This window comes from Periplaneta americana, chromosome 1 (genome assembly GCF_040183065.1).
Source record: "Periplaneta americana isolate PAMFEO1 chromosome 1, P.americana_PAMFEO1_priV1, whole genome shotgun sequence".
Lineage (NCBI taxonomy): Eukaryota > Metazoa > Arthropoda > Insecta > Blattodea > Blattidae > Periplaneta > Periplaneta americana.
In genome coordinates, this window is record NC_091117.1 from 11,886,382 (window position 1) to 11,900,690 (window position 14,309).

At 35.9% G+C, this 14,309-nt stretch overlaps 1 protein-coding gene across 1 annotated transcript in view; it reads left to right on the plus strand.

Annotated features, from left to right (window-relative positions):
* Positions 1–13,825, plus strand: part of LOC138705842 (uncharacterized) — a 51,652-nt gene extending 37,827 nt beyond the window's left edge. The window contains exons 2-5 of the mRNA XM_069834554.1: positions 861–1,251; positions 6,718–6,801; positions 6,879–7,126; positions 13,477–13,825. Of these exons, the coding sequence (XP_069690655.1) occupies positions 862–1,251; positions 6,718–6,801; positions 6,879–7,126; positions 13,477–13,603 (849 nt within the window). The 5' untranslated portion in view covers position 861 and the 3' untranslated portion in view covers positions 13,604–13,825. The remainder of the gene's footprint in view (positions 1–860; positions 1,252–6,717; positions 6,802–6,878; positions 7,127–13,476) is intronic.
* Positions 13,826–14,309: the final 484 nt, after the last annotated feature.

Sequence of the window (14,309 nt, forward strand, 5' to 3'; positions counted from 1 at the left end):
AGCTACGAAAAAATAGGTTTAAATCTGAGAATGTGGGCTTTAAGTAGTAGAACCATATAAATTTGAAAAATATTCAAATAATTACGTGACACAAACCATGATACATACGTTTCTGAATGGTGGAAATATATATATTATTGTGAAACAGAAATAAGAATATAATAAATGTAGTTACTGTAATTTTGCAACTCTTCACATTCATAATACTTTTTATCTCAGTTTTATATTATATTATTTTTATCACTTTTAAATCTTGTCATTTTATTATCTCATATGTGAAGACTTGCATTTATATATATATATATATATATATATATATATATATATATATATATATATATATATCTGTGTGTGTGTGTGTGTGAATCAATATATTTTGTAATCTATACGTGTATTTTAAGTAAGTGACAATGAAGGCAGTCATATATTAATGCCAATGTGTATCACAGCAATGTTGGTTTTTAATATGTCTCATTTTGCGTGCCACTAAATATGTTTTGTATTTGTAGATATTATGTAGAGAGCACTGATATTGCTGAAATGTACTTCGTATCTGATGATGTTGGCGTAGACCAACGAAAACGTTCATACGTCCTTTAAATATGTAATGTAAAGGTGTAGCACCTTAAACATATACTGTGAAGTCAGTGACTGAAATAAATACTTTTAAGATACAATATAGCCTTCTCTGAAAATTAAAAATGAATTGCAAAATAGATCTATTAACATAAGATGATAATAGTCCTCTGTGTAGGCCTATTTGTCATGAGCAGAAGTAGCACTTTCACAGTTTTGAAAACGCCGAAAACTAAGAACTTTTGGAAGATAAATAATGTATGTATAAACGGTTGTATGTGCAGAATGCAGCATCGACAGTTGACGGGGTGGGCACTGGTGGTGCTGCTGGCGGCGCCCGCGCTGTGTCTGCCGGAGCCGCGCAAGTTCGCGGAGAAGCCGAACGCCCTCAAGAAGGTGTCGCTTGACCACGAGCTGGACGACAACTCCGTGGGCGGCAGCGCGGGGTCGGAGGGCTTCTCGTGGAGCAATATGATCGGCATGGTCATGCAGATGCTCTTCAGTCCCCAGACCGGGCCCACCAAGTCCGACTCCCTGGACGCGGACCCCGTGGCGCCGTCGCCGTGGGCAAACATTCTGACCGTGGGGCTCAAGATCTTGACCGCCATCCTGGGGGGCGGGGCCGGCGGCGGTGGGGACGGCATCGACAAGGTGGACAACGGCTCTCCGATGCAGGTCAGTGACCGCTACATGGGTGCTGGGTGCTTTAGTTGTGCTTAGGCCGCTACAAGAACGGCTCTGACAGCCCTTGGGGAGGTGGTTCAACTGCCGATCCAGTGCAGTGTTTTGTTTAAGTTACCATGACAACACTTGAGTTGTCGCATTTCCATGAAGTCAGCTCAAGTGTACAAACACTGTCATTTTCTTTTTTTGTCTTTTAAGGATTCTAATTTTTACCACCGATCCTAGATACTTACATAGAGGGTGAGTCACAAAGTTACACCGACATTCACGGAGCTTAATCCTCGCGTCATTCTGAGCAAGTACAGGTCCGAACGTCTACATATACAGGGTGATTCACAAAGATTGTGCCATACTCTAGGATCTGATTTCTGACATCATTGTGGAGAAAAAAAGCTCATATACAGGGTGACTCCAACCTTTAGGGTCAAATTATACAGATGGTAGAGGACTTAGCATTTTGACATAAGGAACCAGTGGTCGGAAATGGCTACTTTGGGCGCCACGATATCTTGAAAGTGTATGCACAGTCTAGTATATACAGTCACGAAGCTCAATACGTAGTAAATATACATCCATAGATAGTTGCTAACCACTAGGATCGCTAATATCACCTCATTACATATAATGCGAAATAGTACCGGCACAGTCTATTGTTCCTAGCACCCTCACAACTCAAGCTTCGTGACTGTATATACTAGACTGTGGTGTATGCGAGGGATGTTTCTGTAAGCTGCTTTAATTTTCGTAACAAACAACTGCCTGGCGCTTCCATGGTGATATTTGTTATGGTTATTGCTTACAAAAATTTCATGCGTCGTTGTAATGCATGTATTGAGACAGGTGGTCGCCATTTTCAACAACTGCTCTGAGCTCTAAACTGTTGCTATGAGGTGCATGTAGTTTTGGACATAAAACATTAAATATCCTAAGAAACATAAAAAATTATATATTACAGTTATATGAACATTAATAATTATAATATAATTATAAGAAATTAATAAAAGTCAGACATGTTTCGAAGATGCTTCTCCATCCTCAGTGACTATTTGCCATGACGGCTGGTTCAGGTGATCAAACCGCGTTGTTGCTTGGCTTAAGGTGAGAGGATGGTATTTTTTGGTGAAAAATGAGTAAATTTTCAAAAAAAAAAAAACATTCTTTGAAATACTCTGTGATAGGCTATGTGTGGAATGCATAGCATAATATTTTGTAGGTATTTGTGCCATTATCAGATGTTCAGACGCCATTGTTAAACTTCCTGTTATGGATTTTTAAATCACTCGCCCCCTTTTATTGTTGTTTCCGGTAAATTCAATTAAAAAAAAAAAATTCTTTAAAATACTCTTTGATATGTGTGGAATGCATTGCATAACATTTCGTCGGTATTTGTGCCCTTATCGGATGTTGAGTCGCCATTTTTAAACTTCCTGCGCTATGGATTTTTAAATCACTCGCCCCCTTTTATCGATTTACGGTAACTTCATATTTTTGCTACATTGCCAGACAAAAATGGAAATAATTTCTGAACTATTAAAGATACATGCGTGAAATTTAGAGCCCCCATTCTTTAGTCTATTAGAAAACTTTTCTCTGTAACAGAATTTTGTTAATTGATTTCATTTTAAAAATACGTCCGTTTGTTTGCAAGAAAAGAATTAAGAAAAGTGTTATTAATTTTTAATTGTTTATTTTACAAACGTAGGGACTAATATCGAAATTCTGTTACAGACAGTTTGTAGAACATGCTTTTGCAAGTACATTGCAAAAAAACTGGATGAATCTACCTCTAAAAATGGTTTAGATATATCGGTTTTAGTAAAATCCTGCATTGGGTATATTTTTTTCAAATCTGGGCCCCCAAATAATTTTTTTCAAAATGTTTATTTTGGTTGAGTTGCTACAGCTATGAGCTCTCTACATACAACAAATTAATATTTTACACCAAATAGGAAAAAAGTTAAAAAAAATACCATCCTCTCCCCTTAAAGGAGATTGTCAAGCAACAAGGCGGTTCGATCACCTGAACCAGCCGTCGTGGTAAAGTCACTGAGGATGGAGAAGCATCTCCGAAACATGTCTATTTCTAATTTCTTTATTAATTATATTATATTTATTAGTGTTCTTATAACTGTAATATATAATTTTTTATGTTTATTATCAAATCTATGAACACTGTATAATTGGCCCAACATGTGTGGTTTATTTTTGAATATTAAATATCCTGTTGCTTGCAAGAGAATGTGGTTGTAACACTGCCCACATCATAGCCATGATCACCTGGGCAACAGATTCTTACCTGCCTGCCTCATTGTACAACAGACACCAGGTATATATAATTAAGAGAGTGGAGCAAAATGTCATGCATTGTTCTGGATGTGTCAAGGCTGGTGATCACCACTTTGAACAGTTGCTATGAGATGAAAGTTGTTTATGTATGTAAAAAATTAAAGGAGCTTGCAAAAATGTTCTTCAAATTTATTACTTTTTCAAGACATTATAGCTCCTGAAACATGTATTTCCGACCACTGCTTCCTGGTGTCAAAATGATCAGTTTAGAGTCCTCTACCATCTGTATAATTTTTATCATAAAGGTTGTAGACACCCTGTATATAAGTGTCCGATTTTGAAATTTGGATAAAATCGCGGTTCTTCCTTCCATAACACGCATCCTTCTCTTTGGTAGTCTGGAACTGTGTCAGTACAGCTGATAGCAGCGACACGAAGTCTCGTGACATCATGGTAAAGGCTAGAGATTAGAGTGTACCGTTGGTGACTTGATCCGAGCATCGATGCACGCTTTCTTTCGGACTAGTAATGATGCACCCAAGACTCATCACCTGTTTCTATCCGGGCTAGCATAACGTCCCCTTGATCCTATCTACTCACAAGGGAAGGGTTTCGGCTCGAACAGGAATTTTTGGTTAAAAATTTGTACAGGGTCTTACCTCACAATGGTGATGAAGTCCGTAAAATCATTCATTTGCGTAACTCTCCGTTTGGTTGGTATTGGTCAATACACTTCTTTAAAAATGTAGCCTACATGAGGATTCTCTATAAAATGCATGAAACAGCATGGAGCAGAGCAATAAGACAACACGCAGAAGCAACACCTGAACAATCTTCTGAACCACACTCCAGTGCTGAACAATCAAATGCCACCTGAATTACATTTTTGAAGTCCGAGACTTGTTCAGGATTCACGTAACCAGCTGGCTGCCAGGAATACTGAAGCATAGGGCGGTACACTGGAGCAGACAACTGGTTATGAATAATAGAGTGCATTTTCATTATAAACACTCGATTTCCCAAGTTAAGTTCTGGATTATCAGCAAGAGTCCTTATGTAATCTGTTATCCTCCGAGCATATTTTTTGTATTGTCTAAGGAAACAGATATTCAGAGGCTGGATATATTTAGTTTTTTTTTAGGTGGAATGATCATACATTCCATGTCCTAGCCTTGGAATGATTCATGTATTACGGTTGCGTCCTTGTGCGCATTCAATGACTCACACAACAGTATATACTTTTGATTAGGTGCAATATTTTCCGACAGAACGTTGGAGAAAAATGTTCTTAAATGGGCTTTAGACATTTTACCACTTGCACTAGCTTCTAGGCTAGGCTAACGGGTAAGGTGTCCCATCCCCTGCAGTGCTGTCCCCATCCCTCAACTTGTACAGTGCTCTAACCAGTGGCGTAGCATGAAATTATGAGCAGGGGAAGCTAACTCAAGTTGTCTTTCATGCAATATGAGAAAACGTATTACAAAAATACAGTCTTAAAATAAATAGTAGTCAATTTCAAGTCAGCAGTCGAAGATTGGTTGGAACATCGTAAGTAACACCAATAAGGCATGATCTCAAATGGTACGTAGTAAAATATGATTTCACGGTTTACACATAGGCCTATCTCTTAACAAATAGACACATATACGTATAACATTAGCTCACTCCCTGTCATACTTAGAGAAATCACAATATCAGTATCATTACGTAAGTATGCGTCTGTCTTTTGGTTGTGTCCTTCATTGACAGCAAGGGAGTCGGTCATTTGTTTTTTAAATCACACTTTTGTTCGTAAGTCAGTCTTGATAATACAATTGTCCTAAAAAATTCAAGTAAATTAGGTCAGGAACTGTTATTTCACTCATTATTTATTATATCAGCCACAGTGCACACTAACACTTCAACTGAACACAACTGACGAAAAGGGATAACTCGGAAACTACTTATTTTAAATGTTAAAGCTAGCTTCTTGCGAGCCTTGCGACTAGGGTAGTTTAGTTAGAAAGGGATGGAAAATCTGCGGGGTGGATTACACAGAAGAAACCAGTCTGCTTGGAAGCTGGCGTGTGCAGGCTTCTTGTTTACTGCTGCATCACAAATCATCCTGAGCTGCCGCATCACAATATTTAACGCGTAAATATAAATTCTATTAAAATTAATAAATAGTTTTGTCCATAAACTGCAGGTTTATTATGAAATTATTATTAACTGGGGAAGCTGAGCTTTTTAGCTTACATTGACGCTACGCCACTGGCTCTAACAGACAAACCACACATTACACAAACGAATGCTTTTGGGAGATTTCATCATCATCTATAGTGCTACAGCCCGGATCGGGCCTCGGCTTCCTTAAGAATTCTTCTCCATCGGTCTCGATCTTTAGCCACCGTCCACCAGTTCTTCACTCCAAGCATCTTAATGTCATCCATAACACAGTCTATCCATCGTAGCTTTGGCCTTCCAACTCTTCTTCCTCCAGCAATCCCATATTCCATAATCTTCCTAGGTATTTCACATTCATCCATTCTCTTAACATGCCCTGCCCATCTCAGACGAGCAATCTTAATGGATGTTATTATATCGGGAGACTCATAAAGCTGGTATAATTCGTTGTTATATCTTCTTCTCCAAGTTTCACCATCCCTTACAGGTCCAAAAATCCTTCGCAATATCTTCCTTTCGAATGCGGACAATCTAAATTTATCCCTTTCAGTAAGAGGCCATGTCTCTGATGCATAGGTCAACACCGGTTTTATTAGGGTCTTATATAGTCTACATTTTGTGCCACGAGATAGCAATCTTGATTTAACTTGTTTTTGCAACCCATAATAACACCTATTGGGAGCTTTACAGAGTTGTAAAGATGGGCCTGTATACAAATTTTGGATACGAAATTCCTGTTAGAGCCGAAACCCTTCCCTTGTCAGATCAAGTCACCAAACTGTTCGATAATAAGACTGGTTTCATAATATATGGACTTTTACTCAAAATGGCGTCAAGAATAAGCTCCGAAAAGTGTCGGAATAAATTCGCGACTCATTCTGTAAAGTGTAGTAGTGTATCTTAGAGTAGAAAGTAGAGAGTTTGGCTGGCGCATGTTGGCAACGCTGCCGTCAGAGCCGTTCTCCCGCGGCGTGTAGACGGGTGTAAGAGCTGCTGTTCCCTGCCCAGGGCATCCTGGCCGCCGTGCTGTCCGCGCTCCTGGGCTCCAAGGACCCCGACCAGGTCGCCACCATGGCCAAGCAGGCCGGCGAGGTGAGTAGCGCTTCGCGAAGCCCTCACCACGCGGCGCTGCCCGCAGGACCTCACCCTCACTCCCGTGTCTGTTGCAGTTCATCAACATCGTGGTGAACCTTCTGGACGCGCTCAAGACGTCCTTCAGCCACCGCTCGCTGGCCGCGCGGTCCCTGGGTCGCAAGGACTCCGTGTCCGAGGCCGCGGTGGCCGGGCTGTCCCTGCTTAAGGGGTACGTGCGGACGCTGCGGACCAGCGACGACGCCTGCATGCAGAAGATGATGTGCGAGGCCAACCGGGAGTGCCAGGCCGACGCCCACGGCGCCATCTACTGCCAACTGGGAACGTGAGTTATGTGCACAATTCCTCGACTAGTGGCTTGTGCAGCAAATGCTGCAAACTAAGTTCATTAGAAGTTCAAATAAAATTTTTCAGATTTATTTTCAATGAAGAATAGGCCTACCACTCATTTTGAAAGTTATGTGCTTCCATAATAATGAAACATACTCTCTCTGAATGGTTTTTCGAGCCAAATACTTTTTTTTTAACCTATCCATCTTCAGTGTTTTTAGTTTAAAAGCGAAAACGCAAGTAACAATGTTGTTGCTGCTTTCTAATGCCAGGCGTTTGACAATAAAGTCATTTGACCTCTTGCACTCCAATATTTTTCAGAGATATTATCATGGCCAGCCACTGAAGCACAGATTTTGAGGTGTTCCGAATCCATTTCTTGATTTGAGTTGCACAATGGGCAGTTAGGAGACTGATATATTCCAATTCTATGCAGGTGTTTGGCCAAACAATCATGGCTGTTGCCAATCTAAATGCAGCTACAGACGATTTTCGTGGTAAATCGGGAATTAACTTTGGATTATGATGCAGAGAGTTCCATTTTTTCCCTTCAGATTATGTTATCAAATTTTGTTAGGACGATCAGTGGGTTTTTCATGTGGGAGTAAAGCAGTAGTAGCTATTTCAGGTCATTGTGGATTGTAGGTGAGAGGTAAGAAAATGTCAGGATTGCTATGCTTTCGAACAATAGACATAGCATCTTAGTATAGCTGCTGCATTTTTTCGTGAACTACATGCATTGAAATGTAGAGGGTAGAATCATTTTATCCTGCTAAGAGATCTTGCTGAAATGATCGGGAGACTAAAAAATCTTGTAGGCCTCTTATTTTATCAGTAAGTGATACCTTTTGGTCTTTTCTTAGGAACTGTAATTTCTGCGCTCTCTCGAGACAATACTGGAAAGAATCACGCATATAAATATCCACACCACACCGCCATTAAATATATGAAAGAGACCCACACCACTTGATTAATAACTATAAAAATACTTCATTTTTAATAATAATTTTAACTTACGTAAGTTTTGTAGTTTTCAGTAACATATACTGCATATATTAATACAGCCGTCACTCAGTAAATTATAGAAATGAAGATCTAATTTAAGATGTTCTCTACGTATACATATATAACCCCAAAAGGTTTGAGTTTCATATCATCAATAGGCTATATACTTAATATGTATATTAGTGACAAATATATCACGGCATTAACTATAATAATATTTCACTTTTAATTGTGATAATGTCATCAAACGACCTGAAGTTTCGTACTTTTTAATATCCAATACACAGCTGTACTTAGGAAGTTACACACAACAGAATCAGACTTGTAAATTATTTTTAGTAAGCTTTGAAAGTTTTTAATAACCAATTATAGAGATGTTATAAAAATTACACAAATGAAGATCGACATTTTGTTGTCATTATGATGTCACAGAATTTGTTTGATTTGCTCCTGCAGGTCATGGCCTTCGTGTAATATTGTTTATTATAGTGTGTGTTTTGTTTTATTTCTTAAAACTGACAACAGATGGATTTTGGAAAATAGGAAAATTGTGTAGGAAAATTGACATTTCACTGAAAACTGCTATTTTTCTGAAAAATTTTGGATGCCAAGATTCAAAATGAGGGGTCACTCATTACAATCCGTTCAGCCGTAATTTCATTACCAGTTCAAATTATATATATATATATATATATATATATATATATATACACGCGCTCTGTTCCCAGCAGCGGAAGTTCTCTTTCCTCTCTGACGGAAGGAAGCATTGTTCCCGTATCAAATGTTTTGTTACATTCGCGACAAAGATATCGCACTCGCAGTAAAATAGTGTCGTAACTCGAAAACTGTGTTTTGTAAAGATATGCTATTTCCTAGTCAAATACAAATGTAAAAACATTTTTTGTGCGAGATCGTGCGTATTTGCTTGGTTTCCGCACAAAACCAATCCGCGGAAAGTCTAAAATTCCACATTCAGTATTCCCAACCTAACACACATAATTTCCCTCTTCTTACCGCTTAAGTGACATATTGATTTTACCGCTTTAGGCTTTTAACATATTGTTTTTAGAGACGTTCAATATAGTAATAATTATAAATTGGAAACTTACCACTGCAATTTCACCTAAATTCCAATGTTAATTATTGTTTTTAAATATTTGCAAAAATTAAGTAAACTCTACAACTCCACTAAAGTTACTGCATTCGTGATGCAAGTAACATTAAGTTTCACAATAGAAAAAACTGGTGGTGGTGCTCCAGTGACTCTGAATAACTGCACAAACGTAACAATTAATTTCAATGTGCAGAATTAGATGTCAAAGATATTTTCCATTTCTAAACATCTCCTTGACCGGCAAAATTGAACTTTCCGATGTTATTACTGCAATATGTTATATAAATAATATTATTAAAATATTAAAATGAACAATAAATCATTACATAACCTTACCGTTTGTTTTAAGTTCGCATTTATAGACTGGGGGGGGGGGAAGACAGACGTATATCACGGCCTGCTGGAGTATAGTAAACACAGAAAACATTTTAAAGCAACAATGTTGAAGATAGATATTTTTGTTTTGCAAATTTGCCGTCATTGAAAAGAAACCAAGATGGAGATTTCATTGCAACTAATTAGAAATTCCTCTTTCAGGTATGTAATAAACGATCTTCGCACAAAATAATGTACGATACACGAGCGGTATGTTTTCTTTCAATTCTCGGAAATTAAAAAAGCTCAACTACGTTTCGCTTTTTCAAACTTTTCCTCGAACATGAAAACTTCAACATACCGCTCTTGTAACGCGTATTACTATTGTACGACCTTATTTTTTGTTGTATTTACAGCTATTGCTGTTAGAGCTCGAAAGTTAGAATTCCCACACAGAAACTTGTTGCTAGGGAAACCATTCTTCATAACATAAAACTACACTGAAATAGACTCATTACAGTGCACTTATTGTTACTTGGTTACCATTACCGTGCAGTTTTGCGAAGGCTTTGGAAAAATATTGCTCTAAATTTTCAATGCTCCTCTCGTTTTCAAACTTTTCTTCGATTTTTTGAAAATCACTTTCCAATTTTGTATCGTAATATACTATTAATAAACAGACACCGAAGTCTTTGATAATTTACTATTTCTTCATTAGAATGCCATACCTTCAACCAATAAAACATTGTGGGAAATTATTTACGAAAACAACAAGTGATTTTCGAATTACGACAGTATTCTACAGGGGGTGCGAAATGTAGATTCAAATATCTGTCCAAATGTATAACCCAACCAAAACAGAATGAACCTTTAAATCAAGTAGTGCTCTATATTTTAATATATAAAACTAAGGAACCATAGGCCTATGTCAAATAAAATCTGAAAGATCAGGTATGTGATTAAATATAAAAATCAAATGTAACTGAAAATATCAGGCACAAATCTAAAAAAAAAAAAATCAGCTTTTAATTCGAAACTAAAAATTCGGCATTATAATTAAAACTAAAAAAAATTATTCTTATAAAAACAGATATGAAATAAAATGTAAAACTTCCATATAAAATCAAAACTTGAAAAAAAAAATCAGAGATAGAGCCAAATGTAACAAATTATTATCATAAAAACCAGGTATGAAATAAAAGAAATCAAGCTTAAAATCAAAACTAGAAAATTATTCACATAAAATACAAGATAAGAAATCAAATGAAATAACTAAATATATCATATGTCTAAAAGAAATATCAAATCAAATAGGAAGACAAATATCAAATAAAAATAAGGCATTAAATCAAATAAAAGCACATATGAAACAAAATAAGAAATAGAATAGAAAAATAAAATAAAAATCAAATATTAAATCAATTAACAGTTCAGATATCAAGTTGAATAAGGACAGATATCAACTCGAATTAAAAATCCGATATGAAATACAATGTAGGTTACAAATAACATGACAGATCAGATATGAAATCAAATTAAATATCACATATGAAATCAAGTAAAAGATCGGATATGAAATCAAATTAAATATCACATATGAAATCAAGATCAGTTATGAAATGAAATAAAATATCAGGTATGACATCAAATTAAATATAACATATGAAATCAAATAAAAGACCAGTTACGAAATGAAATAAAAGATCAGATATGAAATCAAATGAAAGATCAGATATAAAGATCAAAGAGATCAGACACGCAATAAAAAATCAGACATCAAACAACAAATCAATTTGAAATGAAGTAAAATCAGATATCAAATCAAATAAAAATTGAGGCGTCGAATCAAATAAAAATTAAGATATCAAATTAAATAAAAATTCAGATGCTAAATAAAAAAATCAGAAAACAAACAAAATATGAAATGGTATAAAATAAAATAAAAATAAGATATGAAGTAAAAAATAGATCTCAAATTAAATAAAAAATAGATCTCAAATTAAATAAAAAAATAGATATCAAATTAAATAAAAATCAGATAATAAATGAAATAAAAATCAAATATCAAACCGAGAACAGTTATGAAATAAGGAATACACGAATTAAGACAGAAAATTAAAATTAAAATAGCAAATTTGAGATGAAAAAGTAAATTAAATAAAAAAATCAAGTATGAAGCCAGTAAAAAAAGTCAGGAATCGAATAAAGTAACAGCATACCGTCGTTGTTCCTGCAAAAACTCCTATGTGCAAAATATAAAATTTTTCAGTAGGAAGAAAAAACATTTATTCATTCTATGACAGTGGTACATAGGAGATTGAGAATTCTTATACTTTAGAAAGAAAGAAATATAATTACATATAGGCCTAGGAGATTTTATTATTTGCTATATCATTATTTAAGTTATTTAATAGAGCAAAAATCTGAAAATCGATAAATATGTCATATAGGAGTTATTGCAGGAACAAAGACGATATGAAATGAACTGAAAATGAAACAAATAAAAACCTAATTCGACACAAAATTTGTTTCCAATGAAATAAAATCGAAAGTCGAATCAAACAGGTTAGCAAATAAAATCCAGGATACAATGAAGTAACAATTTCAATAATCAAAATTCAATAAGTAAAGAATAAAAAGAATCGAATCAAATAAAATCAGACAATGAACCAAATCAAATGAAAGTCGTTGGTGGTCTAGTGGTTAGCAATCACTGTTGAGATCTTATTCGGTGAAACTATGATAATACTTGGTAGTCTGCTATAATGCAGGAGGGACACAATCTCCATTCGGTGAAAAGCAAAGTCCACAGAGTCTCTACCCTGTAGTCTATACTAAAAATAAATCTGTAGCCGAAATTTTTCTGGTAATTTTAGATTTTCCAAAAATTATTGGTCCTAACATATATAATTAACCGCCCTGAAACCGAAAATCGCTTTTTTGAAATTTTTGTTTGCATGTCTGTCTGTCTGTCTGGATGTTTGTTACCTTTTCACACGATAATGGCTGAACCGATTTATATGAATATTGGAATATAAATTAAGTTTGTTGTAACTTAGAATTTAGGCTATATGGCATTCAAAATATTTTATTTAAAAAGGGGGTTATAAGGGGGCTTCAATTAAATAAATCGAAATATCTCCCTTATTATTAATTCTCATGAAAAATATTACATAACAAAAGTTTCTTTCAAAATAATTTCCGATAAGTTTTATTCTACGAAAATTTTTTATAAGACTGATATTTAATGAGATAAATGACTTTCAAACAACAACAACGCCATCTAAGGCGGTGTAATGAAATAAAAAACAAATGACTTCGTCTATAAGGGGCCTTGGACAACAACAATCGAAAGCTATGAAAGATAGCCTACAGAGAATGTTTCTGTGTTTGTATGAAGTAATATCAGAAGCTAAATTAACCGATTTATATAATTAATTATTATTTCATCATTGGAAAGTGTAGTTTCTCTAGATGGACATAAAGCTATAATGTTATTACAGTAACTTCTGAGTGAATTGAGGACAGGTAAGATTAAAATAGATTCTTATGCACAGAAAACTTGATATGCTATTCTGTACATTCGTTTCCTGTATTTCCTAAAATAATTTTTATGACCAAACGACTGGTCTCTGGATCAAAATGATCGCATTTTAATTATGCAAATGCAATTTAAATTAAGTAACATAATAAACGATTTATCCTTATATCAAACACGAATCTTCCCTGGATCAAATGTCCTATTTTAATTATGTAATTACTTTATATTTATTTCTAACGGGTGCAGCGGAGCGCACGGGTACGGCTAGTATAAAATATAAGTGTGAGAGAAGTTAATATGGGGCCCTCAGATAATAAAAAGTAAGGGGGGTAAGAGACGAGGCAGTTTCTGACACAGAGTTGGGTTGCAGGTACGCCACAAGCTTCCTTCTGGAACGAACGAGCTCGACGCCATTCGACTCCTTCTACGAGGCAGGACGACGCGGCCGAAGTGGAGAGGACTGCCGCCAGCTTTACCTGTCCTGCAACGAGGTCTGAACCCACGACACCCCGCGACGAGCGCTATTTATTCGTATTTATTAGGGGCTGACGGAGTGCGGAGTCCCCAGCTCAGGACTGTAGGTTAGGTGTCATGTACTCGACTGATCGTGCGTGGACTGTGCATGTATGTGTGTGCGTGTGAATGGACGTATGCGTGTGTTTCATCAAGACCTGTTTGTAAAGTTGCACAGATTATATTAATAAATAATTTTACACTTATGTGTCTGGTTCCACCTTGATTTCCTACATTGTAGCTAACAGCACCTCCACAATGAACTTCAGAGATTTGTGGTGTCGGGAATATACAGGGTGTCCCGCAGCGGAATGTCCATAACTTACCTACGTGTTCCTGGAATTATTTTGCGTGGAAAAGTTCTTATCAACATAGGTTTGAATTGCAACGGTATCTCCAGAAAAAAACAATTCTAAATTCTGCAGTGCTTGGGAAAAGTGGCATAAGTCAGTTTCCACAAACCTTTTTTGATAATTTATTGACAACTTACGGGACATCTGCTCGCTTGGAAAAAAAAATACATAAGTATTTCTCCCATTACAATAATTCATACAGAAAAAAATCAAATCGACATAAACCAGTGTAAGTTGTCAATAAATTATCAAAAAAGGTTTGTGGAAACTGACTTAAGTCACTTTTCCAAAGCACTGCAGAATTAATAATTTACTTTTGTGATTTACTCACAATTTC